Source organism: Parasteatoda tepidariorum, chromosome 10 (assembly GCF_043381705.1).
Source record: "Parasteatoda tepidariorum isolate YZ-2023 chromosome 10, CAS_Ptep_4.0, whole genome shotgun sequence".
Lineage (NCBI taxonomy): Eukaryota > Metazoa > Arthropoda > Arachnida > Araneae > Theridiidae > Parasteatoda > Parasteatoda tepidariorum.
The window spans coordinates 545,602-560,552 of NC_092213.1; the positions used below are offsets into that span (position 1 = coordinate 545,602).

General features: G+C 32.7%; 1 protein-coding gene across 3 annotated transcripts in view; it reads left to right on the top strand.

Annotated features, from left to right (window-relative positions):
• The window catches only part of LOC107447802 (sialin-like), a 97,087-nt gene extending 83,144 nt beyond the window's left edge, over window positions 1–13,943 (top strand). For all 3 annotated transcript variants that reach the window (XM_071186307.1, XM_071186306.1, XM_016062828.4), the window contains 4 exons: window positions 2,464–2,596; window positions 4,255–4,410; window positions 6,696–6,781; window positions 12,392–13,943. In XM_071186307.1, the coding sequence (XP_071042408.1) occupies window positions 2,464–2,596; window positions 4,255–4,410; window positions 6,696–6,781; window positions 12,392–12,619 (603 nt within the window). In that variant the 3' untranslated portion in view covers window positions 12,620–13,943. The remainder of the gene's footprint in view (window positions 1–2,463; window positions 2,597–4,254; window positions 4,411–6,695; window positions 6,782–12,391) is intronic.
• Window positions 13,944–14,951: the final 1,008 nt, after the last annotated feature.

Consider the following 14,951-nt stretch of genomic DNA (forward strand, 5'->3'; position numbering starts at 1 on the left):
AATTTTCTTACGTGAAAAGTTCTAAATTAATATTGAATGCGCGTAAATCGATGAAGATCTCTTCGTTGATTGTTCGCTTAAAGCGGGCTCAGGCATATTTAATATTATTTCCCTTTTCAAGCTTACGACAGCTCACTTGCTTCTGACGTAATTGAAAAACTGTTATTCGTTTTAAAATAAAGCTCTAAAAATTAAGAGTGCCAATATATGGATTGATGGCTTTTTACTTTTCATTACTATCTGACTTATCAATTTGTTTCAGTTTTTCTTAGTCTATGCGTGAAAATTTTTTCATTCTGAAGTTATAAGCATGTACGTTTAGCGTTCCTGTTTATGACTGCTCACTCGCTTGGTATTTCTGTACTTCATTGCTTTCGTGAGAAATAAATTTCATATGTTTTTTAAAATCTACCTACTTATACTTACAACTATAACGGATGAGACACATTTCTAGAAATTTCTCAAGGAATCGATTACTTATGCAAAAACTGAAATCTGGCTGAAACATTTATAGACACTTTTAAAAAAAAAACTTTTTTTTTTGCCCTACATTTTTTTACTATACTTATAAATATATAATTAAACTAAACAAAATTTTTGTAGCAGTTTTTAAGCAATAAGAAATATCATTATTTTTTTTTCTAATGGCAGGTAGTACTGAACATTCGTTCTTCACCTCGGTAGATGCTCATTTAACGTTACCCAGTTTGCACCTGTGAACCATAGTAACGAAGGCGAGCGATACTACCAGAGCCACATTACCACAGATATAGCTCGTTCACCAGGAGTTGGCACTTGGCCCCGCCTACATCACGTGGTATGCGACGATTCTATTTCGCTATTTTTGGGAGAAGGTTGTGAGCAATCCTGAACAATGTTGCTATTTGGCGATCGTTTGGCAAAAATATTTATTTCGCTAACTTTATGTGCAGTTTTTAACAATAAATATTTCATAAATTTGATGGTATTTTGCTCCATTTTTTATGATATTTCTTTCTTTTGAGTGAATAGTTTGTCCTTTATGAGACATTTTGCTGGGAGAGCAGCAGTTTTTAAATTTAAACTATATTTAATTAGCTAGAGTAACAATAGGTATAATAGCAGATGATAAAGCGAAGTATGTGACTGAAAAAGAATTCACTGTTTGTGTTTGGCGCAAATTAAGGTTTGTCTCAATTTCAAGCACGAAGATGTTTCTCTTCTGACTCCCGCGCTGAAATGAACTCTGCGTCTGAGTAGGTGGAGCCAAGTGTCAACTCCTGGTGAACGAACTATACCCGTTCATAGGGGGGGGGCACATTCACACAATAGAGGGAGAGAAACATCCATCCCCAGAGCAGGATTCGAACCCACAGACATTGGCTTCGCACTCAGGCACGCTAACCGCTCTGCCACCTGGCCGGCAAAACTATCATTATAAAACTAGAAAACATTCATTAGAAATTGCCCAAGAAATGAGCATTTAAACTAATTTTTTCATATCACGCCTGCGAGGATAACATTTGAAAATTTTTTTTTTCATAATTTTGTCATGAATCGCATTTGGTAACTTATGAAAAAAGCTCATTAAATATCTTAAAGGCTTCTAGCAGTTTTCTAAGTAGTTTTATCTTAAATATTTAATCAAGCTTTGAATGTTTATCACTAAGTTCATTTTGGGTCAAAGTTTAATAGAAATACTCAGCACCTGACAACAAAATGTGACGATAAAAAGAAAGAAAACGTAAGTTATTTTAAAGTATTTTATTATATAAGTTATTTTAAATCTCGTCTTCTTTCATTATGAATTCACTTCAAATAGATTTATTAATTATTAATAAATTATTTTTCAAACAGTATGTAATTAATGAGACGCCTGGTGGCTGAGTGGTTCGCCCTCCCGTGCCACAGGCCCAGGTTCCATCCTCGGGCCGGGCAAGGTTAACTCAGCCTTTCATCCCTTCAGTGGATCGATAAATGAGTACCAAGCATGCTTGGGAACTAAACACTGGGGTTCTCGCTTTCAGCTGAGCACCTAACCGGAACGTCTGCTCCTGCACCCCAGAGCCCAAGGTCAAGAAAACTGAGATGGGTTGGGCCTCTATGAGCTGTCGTGCCACTGAGTTGAGTTTAGTTTTTTTATGTAATTAATAAAACTAGAAATTATATTTCATCCGTTCAAATTTGATTTAACTACATTATAAAGTATGAAATTACATGTATCACGCTAATTATAATTTGTATAATTTAAAAATGAGATTTTTTTTTTCTTCTTATCAAATTTATGCAACATGACAGCAAAAAGTTGAGATTTAACTTAAGAATTAAAAAATTGGTGAATACCTCGAAAATAATATGAAATTTCATATAAAATGCGAAATGAATCATAAGAACAAAAGTTATTTTTTGTACCTCGTAAAAAATGGACTAATCCGGATTTTGATCCAAATTCTTCAGGAATTTATTTCAGCCAATTTCTTTCAGAACGGATTTCTATCGGCTATACCTTTCATACTTCAATGTCTATCATCTTGGATCGCATCTGCTGCGGCAGATAGACTAAGGAAATCTGAAAAAATTTCCATCACATTCATCAGAAAGTTATTCAACAGTATTGGTAAAAAATTAATTATTATATTTATTATTAACATAAAAAATACGCGTTTCTTTTTATTTCAAATTACAAATAAAAATATAATCAATGTTCGATTTAAAGTCGTTCAAAAGGAAAACACGGAAGTCATTAGTTGAGGTCGCGTTATGTCGTGATTGCACTAAATAATCATAATATTTACTGAGAATTAAAAATTACCAGACCATTTTGAAGAAGACAAAGCTCTTTATATGAAGAGAAAACCAATAGAATAATTTATAATAAAGCATTTTTTAAAATTTAATATACTTAAAAGTATCATTTATAAAAACACTTTAAAGATAAAAAATTCATTCACAATAATAATCTGTCAGTATAAAAAAATTTAGAAAAATGAAATTAAATTACATAATAATACGGGGAACTAAATGCATACCCTCCAACTTATGAGGATTTTGAAAATAATTCTTTCTAGTGGTAGCGAACTAAAGTAGAAATTTTTAAAGCAAATGGATCTCTCATAAAACTTTTATCAGAACTTAAGAATCTAGCCATATGGCCTGCACTTTTATAAGTAATAGTGGACAAGTTATGCTAAAATTATTTTTTTTTTAAATATTAAGACATTAATTTTGCTACCGTCTGAAAAGAAGATTTCTGAAACTACGGAAATTCCGTAGCAGTTGGAGGGTATGTAAATGTGACATGCGTGAAATTAAAAACATACGAAAAAAAAGTGCTGCAAAAATTTAAATACAATTCCAAAATGAGAAGCGAAAAAAAGACACCCACCGATTTAAAATCACTGACAATTCAGCACAGGAGTTACTCAAACTCTCGAATGTGCTAGTTTTAAGGAATTTTAGGATCGAGGGCTAAAATGGCCCCTCACATCCACTCTACTATTGCTAGATTATACCGTTTTACAGCACTTTCTAACACAAACAAGTTCTATTATTTTCATAAAGTAATTAATTTTTATATTTGGAGTTAAAGGGATAATTTATCATTCAAATGAAAATCTAAGTAACTTAATTGGTGAAATTGTTTAAAAAAAAGCTGGCTTAGTCAAACTTTCCCCTTACTTGGTTCGAAATATAGCAAATTTTATTAATGATTAAATTATAACCAATAATATAGCTTTTCTTTATTGTTCAGATTGCTCAACATTTTAAAGTTTCCTTCTAAAACTTCTTTTCAAAATCTTCCTTGCAAGCATTTTTATAAGAACGGAAAACTATCTATAGAGAAGTCAACTGTAAAGAAATCTACCAGAACAATCAGACACATTTTCCGCGCTTTTATTTTGTGCTGTTCGATTTCCATCCTGTCCCGTTTCCACTCGAATTTTTATTTTCATTTTCCCTGTAAAAATAAATGCTCACGTTTTTTTTTTTTCTTTTTGGTTTTGTTTTGTACAAACATTTCCCATAACATTCATTTCTGAAAAACTACAATTAGTTCAAAAATTCATTTCATAGGCTCATTTATATTAACCGTTGAGTAAATTAAATATCAACCATTAAAGTGTTAATTACGGCCTATCTGCATAATAAAAATGTTGACGACTTAATTGTATTTTGTGATAGATAAACTATTTCTTTGAAGAAAAAAATTATTCTGAATTTCAAAAACTTATAACATTTTTTATTTGTCGACTAACTCGAATTTATAAATTCCAGGTATGGTTGGGCCAGCTATTTGCTTACTCGCGGTCACACAATCTGGTTGCCGTCCCGAACTTATAGTGGCTCTTTTTTCAATAGGGATGGCATTTGATGGCTGCATTTTTTCAGGATACAATGTTACTCACGTTGATATGAGTCCGAATTTTTCAGGTAAGTTCAGAAGTGGAAAAAAATAGGGAAAAAAGCGAAGCTTAGCTTCAACTATAAGTATTTATTTCCCTATACTGAGAAACCGGAGATGACTAGTTATATTTTGAAGTAATTAAAATAATCCTTCAAAATATAACCAGGAGTAATTATTTAAAATTGTTTGATAATGTATCTCTGACATAGTTTGATAATGTCCACTTCCTGCTCGAAGTGTAACAAAGAATCTGATACGCATTTATTTTTAAACAGTTGCAGCTTTACTCTTAAGTTTCAGTATAGTCTTGGCTCTAGCTTCACGATGCAAATTGGTTAGTATCTTCCTGACGTTTGGTAACTACTCTACTTTCATAAAAAAGTTTTATAAAATGGTAAGAAAATAAAAAAATTCTTGCAAAAATTTATTCAATTTTTGAATACTTTAACGGTCTTACCAAGGGATATAAAAGGCAAAACTGCTTTTTAGATAAAGTTTCGAATTTTTTATACTTAGTGGTGGGTAGAAATTTTGACTTATTTTTAATGTTTTGTGGTTCAAGAAATTTTATTAAAATCAATAATATTCATTTGACTTTTTAAAATTCAGAAAGATTTTTTTTGGGGACATTATACAGTATGCGTGCTTCAATGAGCGATTCTAAAAATATAGATACTTAAAATACATGTTTTAAGAAAATAGTTCATAATGAGAAGTAGAGAGAAGCGTAAAATGTATCACTCTAAATTTAAACATCGAGATCCCTGATATGGGTGTTCACTTTGACGTTGCATTTTGTTTTGTTGCGTAAGACTTTGATACTTCAAATAACGACTGAGTATAGAAAAACGTATTGGGAGTAGGACGGAAAGATTGAAAATAAGTTAGATAACCATTAACTGTTAAAGTGGTAGCAAAATATGCCGCGATTAATAGATAAATTTATTATATATATTTGTATAATAAGCTTATAGCTGCTCTGATGACAGCGAAAATCCAGTTACAGACTTGAAATTTGACGTGCCGAGAGGGCCATTTCTATTTTTGAACTTTGAGTTTTCCCATTTCTTTGAAAAAAATTTTTAATTTCAAGTACTTTTTTGCGAATTTTTCCCCTATTTTTACTTTGAATAATGACGATTTATTCATTGCAATGTAAAATTTATTTATCCTTCTCGAGATCTTCATTTCATAAACTCGTGCTTGAGTTGCTGTCAAGTGTAACAAGAATAAAGAAGGAAAAGAGGAGAAATTGGAAAATGTAAGATATGAACTTATAAATTTGAACATTTGTAGTGAAAATTTTAAAAATACTCATTCAATAAATGCAATTCCAAATACAATACAAGAAAATTAATTCAATGGAAAGAAAATCTGTTTCCCATTTGAACTGTTACGATGACATAAAGTTATGCATCGTTAGAGAGTAAAATCATTTCACATTTATTTCTTCTTATTAGGTCACCGATTCCTAAGTATAATTTATTGTTTTTCAAATCCAGGCAATCGTTCACTTGGCACGATTAACAAAACAGTCATTCATAAGTTTAGAACAATTATTAAGAAACTAATTTTTTTTTAGGACAAATATCGAGCTGCTAGAAGAAAGAATTATGAATGAGAAAGAACGAGGGCGTTTTGAACCCTCTGTTAAAAATTGGACATAGCTCAAAATGTGTGATAACATGGACAAGTATTATTAGAAAATGAATATAGCATTTAATTTAGTTTCTTCAACTACTGTTACGACCATTAAATTTTAAAAGAACCATCGAGCAAATAATGATTATTCATGGTACTTAAAAAAAACTAAGCTGCTTAACTAATATTTGGAAAAACAGAAACTAAAGATCTTTATAATAGGTATATAACAAATATGTATTAAAAATTTGAGTTAAACCGTTTACTAATCAATATGTTCAGTTTGTGCGGCACCTGGTTTGTTTCAAGTGCATTTTGATTTATGTATTTCAAGTTAGGTATCTCAATAGGCATTTTACCTATTTTCTTAAATACTCTTTTCGGTCTAATTTCATTTTTTAAATAAGCATTTCAAGCAATGAGAATTTCCTAAGGATGCAACTTTGATCTATGTCTATTTTTTTAACAGGCATTTCAAGTTATATAAGTTTTCGGAAAGGCTCATTTTGAAGTACTATCTTAAGCACATACAATGAGCTTATATCGAGATATATTCATTCTTTTCTTCAAATACTAAGGTTAAGTCTATTTTTTTAAGCGGACATTTGTGCTTCCAAAATATAAAGCTTTAGTTTGAAATAAAAATATGCGCCTATATTTCTATTTTCAGGAACTTTATACGGTATTGCGAACACAATATCCTGCTTGACTGGCTTTATATCACCCATGGTTGTTGGAGTTTTCTTGGAGAGTGGTGTAAGTAAAATATTTAATATTTATTGAAAATTAATTTTCTTTTAAGAAAAAACTTAGATACGACGTGTAAAGTTTTTTTTTTACTTACAGGAATTTTTTTTGCATTGTTTAATCAGAAAAAAACAACTATTAATGCACGTTTCACATCTTTACAATAAAATTTTGCATACTGATTAAAAACAAAGTGAAATCAACAGAAAAGAGTATGTAAAATCTCCTGTTTGAGAAGCATTCATTTTATTCGAAAGTTTTAAAAGGAATGTTAAAGTGACTTAATGCACTATGTTAAGCAATTTATGTGAATCTGAAAGCATGCAAATTTTTTATATAATGTAGTAGTAGCATAGAATGTAGTAGTATATAGTGTTGAAGTATATAATTTTCTTTCTTCGTCTTACCGATTTCACAGAAGTTTTGTTTAATTTTTCCTCTTAAGATCTTGTTTGGTTTCTTGTAATTGATCTCCTGGAACTTTTCTCTCCTCTTCTGTCATCCAACTGCTCCTCTTGATCACAATATGGTTTTAGCCTCAAGATTTCGTCTCCTTCTTTGACTTTCAATGCTTTCCACTTCATAAGTTATGCGTGTCATATTTCGAACTTCCGACCCGAAGTAGTATCTTAAAAGCTTCACGGAGAGCCCAACTTCTTCATATCTCTGATATTGTAGGAGACTGGTTGATGTCGTTTATCTGTCACTTGAGCATTCAAGTATATGGAGCTTTTCAAGTTGTCTAGCTTCCTCAGCCCTCGTGATGTGGTGCTGCATATTGGTTCCTTTTCTCATGATGAGAAATTGTGCAGAGAGGAGTCCGTGTTTCTCTGCCTTGAACAAGAAAGAGGGGTGCTGAATCCAGTGGTATCTTGTTTCGCCGAATTGTAAGCGAATGTCACAAAAAGCAAAATGGTATCCCAATTCCTCTGGTCAACGTAAGTATACTTGGACAGCATGCCTGCTAATGTTTTATTAAATCTCTCTATCAATTCTTTAGCTTAAGTATGATAGGCAGTCGTCTAAAAATGAGATTTCTGGCACAGTTCATTGACTTTTTTACAATATTAGTCAGGAAAGAACGTCTTTAATCACTTATCATTTCTTCCAGGGCCATACCCTTTTCTTCAGTATTATTTCTTCAACCATAAATTTTGCAGTTTCATTAGATTCAGAAGTTTTCATTGCTTTCGTGATGGTGAACCTCGTAAGATAGCCGGCGCAATGCCGCTGTTGTTTTTTTCAGGTAACTACAAAATGTCAAAGTAGGTCTGTTATGACTTTAGCAAATGGTCCACCAGGAGGCTTTATTGGCTGTAGTTGTCCTGGTGGCAATCGAAGGAGACATATATCGACTGTCTCTTACAAACCTGGTCAACAATATTTCCTCCTAATTCTAGCATATGTTATGGCAAATTCCAAAATGACCGGTGGTTGGGGCATCATGAAGACTCCTTAGAATATAAAGGTGGAGCTATTTTGGCACCACTAAAAGTCATTGATCGCCCTCCTGATCATAGTTCCTCTTGTACAGTATGATATTTCTCATCCTGTAATTTTGGTATTTCTTGCCATTCGTGAGAATTTTAATGTTCTTTAACTACTTTTCCTTAAACTGCTCTTTTCCATAGTATGTAATGGCTGCAAGGAATAAAATTTCATCGTTGTTGCCAATTTTGGCCACTGCTTCTTTAAGAGGCTTTCTAGAAAGGGAATCCGGGTCAGAATATTTACATACGCTTTTCTAGACAATGTTGATGTCATATTCCTACAATTTATTCCAAAATCCATTGTGTCAATCTTCCATGATAAAAGTATAGGCATAGAAAATTTTGGACGTTCGCAATATTTCTGATAATGGAAACTTGGTTATGGCGGCTATCTTTTCTGGATCAGGGTAGATCGAATGTTGATCAATTAAATGCTCCAATATCGTCCATTTCTCCCGGCCGAATGCGTATTTATTAGAGTTAAGAGTTGTTTTTTTTGAAGTGCACGTTAAAACCTTCCCCAACGCTACTTGATGTTCTTAGAAATTCGGGGCATATACTATGGCGTCATCTAGATAGTAAAGAGATATTCTTCTTAAAACCTCACAGAACTGTATTCATCTTTTTTTCGGAAGTTACTGGGGCGTTACACAATCCAAAAACAATAATATTTTAAATTCATCAACAGCTCATGTCCTTCTCATCAACATCTATTTGCCAGTAAATTGATTTTAAATCCATCATGGAGAAGAATCTTGCACCGTCAACACAGTTCAAAGCATCATCGATACGTGTCAGAGGGAAGACATCTTTTCTGGTTACTTTATTCAACTTTCTGTTGTCGACACAAAAACGCCATTCACCATTTTTTCTTCTTCACAAGAACCACTGGGGATGACCACGGATTGCTTAATGGTTGTAGGACGCCTTCTTTTAGCATTCTTTGTACTTCATTAATCACACTTCCCTCAGCGACTGATGTTCCATAAGGTCTCTGTTTGATTGAGATATTTGTGCCTATTTTGCACTTTACATTATTGACTCTCGATATCTTTGTTTTTCTATTTAAGTCAAAAATTTCCCAAAATTCTTCTAGAACATTGAGTAACTCACAGTATTCAAATGGTCAGTTCATGGTCTGAAATTCCTCATAGTCTTCAAGAGTTAATCATTTTTCTGGATTTGTGCTCTCTAGAACTTCGTTGGTCTTTATCAGTGATATAACTAAGCACGTCATTCATTATTGTTGTCAAGCTGCCTATTTTTCTTCTTTTTGGCACTATCTGAGTTACACGAGAGCGATTCTTTACCGCATGCTTTACAACAGCTATATTCGAAAAAGATAATTGAAGCTGGTATACATAACTGCCTTTTACATCTGAGAATTTCGTTTCCGATAATCACAGCTTGATCTGCTTCTCGAATAACTCGATTCAAAGCACATATTTGATTAACTGTGGTTAAACAGCATAACCTGTTGCTGAAAATAAGGAGCGATCAGATCGTTTGATGAAATATTATCTGGAACAATCTATGCAAGTTGGAGTTCTTCATTGCCACAATTTTACGAAGGCACCTGAGGCACGGAAAAAGTTCAATCCACGTATCATTTGGTGGCTACGATTCGGAAACACCGAGAATTCAAATAGTTCTGCAGCTCCATATAAATTTAATTTCAAAACACTCCTGAGGTGGTCACAGTCTTTTCACATGTAGTTTTCAATATTGGTCCCATCTCAGAAAACGTGGGTGCATTTAACTGCGTGCGTAATTCCTCAAATATGACAGAATAATCGCAACCTAAATGGACAAGAGCCCTCCCGTGTTGTCCATTTGCTATAACATAAGAAATGTTCTTTTTAAACTTGATTGTTGTATACTACAGAGAATTTTCAGCAATTGCGGCCTCACTTCGTCTCCCAAGTTAGTTTTTCTCGTGAGGTCACCGTACAGAATGACTAGATACGCGTATAGTTAATGCAGATTGTCGGTGATTAAACTGGTTGCGGGGACATATCAGACTGCTTCTGAAATCGGGGCTGGATTGTGCGTGGCTGTCGTTTAAACTGTATAGCGAGTCTATCTATTTATATAGTATAGAGAGAGAAACTACGAGAACTCGCCATCCTAGAATTTCTTGCTTTAGTACATACCTGTCGTTGTTCCCTACAGTATCTCAGCATAAGTTCGGGACGTCCATAATGGTAAAAAATTGGTACGTTAGTGACAGTTCTCCACAAAGCTGTCTTATGTTGTGGACTGGTTTTGTTTCCGGCTCTACGGTTTGAATGAGAACTAACTGGGACTGATTGTAAATGAGCAGTAATTTGTTTTCTATGCCTCGTAAGTGATGCGAGTGTCTACATTACTTCCTCTTGGACCGTCTAAAAAATGTTCTGGTTCCTTATCTTGATAAATTTTACTTTTCGCAAAATATTTTTGAAACTCTTCCCCTACAATGTCACGTAACAGTGAATGAATGTCATTAGTGTCCATTTCGGCCGAAGTTGAGGAAACTCTCTGGAATCTTAATCGGTCGATCCGCGATCGTCGAAGATTTTCAATTTGTCGGCAATGCTTCGACTGTTGAATAATCGTGTACTAACAGGATCTGATACATATCTATCGCAGTAGTTTTCATGAGATGTGCCACCTTTTCGTTTCAGTCATAGAGGGATTAGCCTTTTTGAACAGAGATAGCACATCTTGGATGTAAGATTCAGCCATTTTTGAACACGAGTGATGTATGCTGTAAACGGGCGAGCAAGAATATCTCTGCTTGCTGACGATAAAAGGTATTTTTCAGGAATTTTCGGTCCAATATGGTCCAATTTGTATATGTGTCCTCATCGTTATTGAACCATTGTCTGCGTGTTTCGGCCGGATAGAAAATTACGTTCAGCAAGCACGTTTGTTCATCCCAGTGATTATCGGTGTCAATCGGTTGAAAGTCATTAAGCCACCTGCTAGAATCTTGTTGGTTTACTCGGAAAAAGATGCACGCATTCCTAGGGAATTGAGGTATATCATATCAAGATTGTACTGTAGCAGTGTGGGGCTGTTAATCCTCAGGAATATTTCCAGGACTTCTACTTGGATTCGGCAAAATTCCAAACTCAGGAGGTAGTTCTTGAAGCCGTTTGCTTCTGCGTAGCTTTTCCGTTGTTCTTGATACCTATCGATACTCGGTGTCTCCATCAAACTGTCACGTAGATAAGTGTGGGATTACTAAAGGAAAAAGAACAGAAAGAGTGTTAATTTCAATTTAAGATTTTATTCAACTGAACGCAATGCTATTTGAGCCTACATACAAGCGTCGAATTTTCTCAAACACAGTATTCCAAAATCCAAAAATTCTAGAAATTGAATAGTTGACAACATGAATATTAACGAAAAAATAAAAAGGATTTATAATGTATTTTTCATCCAAAATCAGCTTTTAGTCAACTTGCAATGGAGCAGGATTTGATCTCCCAACCATTGGCTTCATATTCCGATGCTTTACCACTCAGTCACCGACTTCACAGGAAGGCGTAGCAAGTTATGTTACAATATTATATAAATAAAACAGTTGTTATTAAATTTCTTTTTTAACCTTGAATTTACATTTCATTTATTTATTAAGATTTCAAAAAAAATTCGCGCTTTATGATACCCTTTTTTAGAATGGAATATACGACTCTAATATATTAAATATGATCTGCCAATAAATAACGTCTGCAGAGAGTAAAGAGCATATACACCCAGTTAGTACAACAAAGTTTTCCTTTTTAAATAAGTGCAAACTCTGCATGGAACATATTTTGTTTAAGCTTAAAGAAAATTATAAGAGCTTTGAAATCGATTAGAGCAGAGGAGAGAATAAAATAATCAACAGACAAGTTTGTTTCTCAAGGTAGAATTCGTTTGTATTTCTTTAGGAATCATTTTAATATAAATTGGTTTTTTGAACATTTTAAATCCTTTTGAATATTTTGATCTATAAAATGTAATATCATTTTTTGTATCACAAAAATATTAACTTGTAACTTTTTATCTAAATGTTTTTGACTTCTTTACATGCACAGCATAAATTGCAGAAGGAATATATGTAACATAATTAATTTAAAAGCCTTTAAATTTCTTTCAGGCAACCATGGCAAATTGGAGTAAAGTTCTATATACAACTGTTCTTATTTATATATTTTTTGCGATCATGTTTTTAATTTTCGCATCAGCTGAGTTACAGTCTTGGAATTCTGAAAAAGTTTCCCCAAAACAAGAATGCAAAATGGTGGATGGAATATGTGTCAGAAACTTCGACAGAGGAACTGAGTTAACTCATAGACAGCCATTCTCAAACACTGACAAATTTTGACGCTTATTGATGTGTGTTACATTTATAATATGCTTTAGTGTTAATAATTTTGTTACTTAAAGAAAATCGAACAGCAAAATTTAAGAACAGTTACATGAGACTTGCAAGTTTGTTATATGCTGAACCATGAAATTCTCCTAAATGACATGAAACAAAAATTTTTTACCCAACATTAGGGTATCGATGAAGTATCTTTCTGCTGTCAAACTTTTCATTGCACAGAGAAGAGTTGCCTAAATCGAATCACTTCTGATTTCTCAAGAAACATTGCGTAGAGAACGCACGAACCTTTTTTTTTACATGAAGATCTACGCAGAAGAATCAAATCGCAGTGTACGTGCGTTGCGTTTTTATTTAAGTAAATCAGTTTTACGAGTTTTCAATATAATTTTTGAACATCCTGCATAAGGATTTGGTGGAACTAAAGTATTGTACAGATTATTTAATACATCGTATAGTTGTCGAGAATCTTGTTCTGTTATTTTCTACTTGTTTCCTTGCTAGAAAATGGGCTTAGAATAGCACTTCATTTAAAAAATTGGGTGGTAGCATAAATCGTACCCTGTGTACATTCCTAAATACTGAGGTAAAATTATACCGATACGATTTAGAAGCAACGTATCAACTTTAACTACTGAACAGGTTGGATTTCAAGCCATTAAAACTGTACTTCATCCAAACTGCCGGAAAGAACTGTTAATGAATTATTTTCCACCCAAATTTTTCATCCCGTGAGTGAAGTTTAAGAACAGTGAGATAAGACAATTAAGAACAGTGTTTAAACAGATTTAACTATTCTGATGCGTCAATCCTTAGAGAAATCGACTTTAACAACAGGGAATCTTTATCCATGCGCGAATGCATCGGAGAAAAAGGAAACCATTTCAATTATTTCAGTAAATTCAATGAATTTCATAAGTTTATGTGGAGACTTATTTTCCTTTTTCCAAGGAAGGAAAAAATTATTAAAAACATCTAAGTGACGAGCCTTCTGGTTAGTCAAGTAATGATCGAGTAATTATTGGTTAATAAGACCTATCTATACCAGTATCAGTTGATAGACCGATCTGGTTAAGTACTATCTATGATAAAGGCTTCAACTTCCCCATTTCTAAAATCTAAAAAAGAAAATTGGTTATTGATCTTAAAAAGATGCAGTCTTAAACAGTAGCACAAATAAAAGTTTCACTTGAGCTAAATAGCACGTCACATAGTTTACTTTACATTTTATATGCTTATAATATTGTTACTATGTTTGTAATAACTCTAAAATCTAGAAATTACATTTCTTATTATGCTATTAAACACATTGTTTTGGGTTAAACAAGGTCTACTTATTCACTCAATCATAAATAGTTATTATTTTTAGGGTAGTACAATTTAGGGATCAAGTAATACAAATTCGGGAACCGGCTTCTTTAATCGTATTAATTGCACACTTTGCGAAAACAATGAATTTTCAGTATGACCAAAAAATAGTATTTTATTCATAAAATATTTCAAATGTAGTTCTAAGCGATCTATGACTTATAAAATTATAAATGTGAAAGTGGTACAATGGTCTAAGAAGTGAATGTTTACAGTCTTTGATTTGTTTTTTATTGGAAGGGAAATGAGAGAATATTTTAATCTTCATGGGAACACCTCCTACTGATCCTAGAGTTCATTATTCCTTCCTTACCCATATAAGTTTTGCTGCCTGTTATTGGAATGATAATTTTATTCGGACTCATTGCAATTAGCTCTGAAGGACAATATATTTAACTAGTATTTCTTTGTAGAACGCAGTGTTTAATAGTGCTGTGATGGATGCTATATTATAGATAAATCAAAATGTATTCTTAGAGTTACATTTCGGATTTTATCTTATCCTGAAATCAAAATAAATATGTAATTGTTATTAAAAATTCTAAAGTTAATTAGAAAATGCATTTATAATAGGCAGACTCTCAAATTTTAAACGAAAAATTAAATTATTCATTATATTTGTGTAAAAAAAAAAAACGTGATGTTGATAGAAAATTGCATTTAAAATTTGCGAATTCTAATCCCATATGCTCAAAAAAGAAAAGCACCAAGTCATTCCACTACAGGTATACCATATTTTTTTATTTACTAAATATGTAATTATTCGTAACCCCACAAATAAATTTAAGTTTAATTCAATTTTATAAAGAGAGAAAGTTCCCATTAAATACAATGGTTTTTATTTCAATGCAGGTATCATTATTATTCAATGTCACGACAACTGAGCATCCATTTTTTAACTTTTTTTTCGTGAACGACAATAATTACTTTACTTTATCTTTTTGACCTACAGAAAATTATTTAA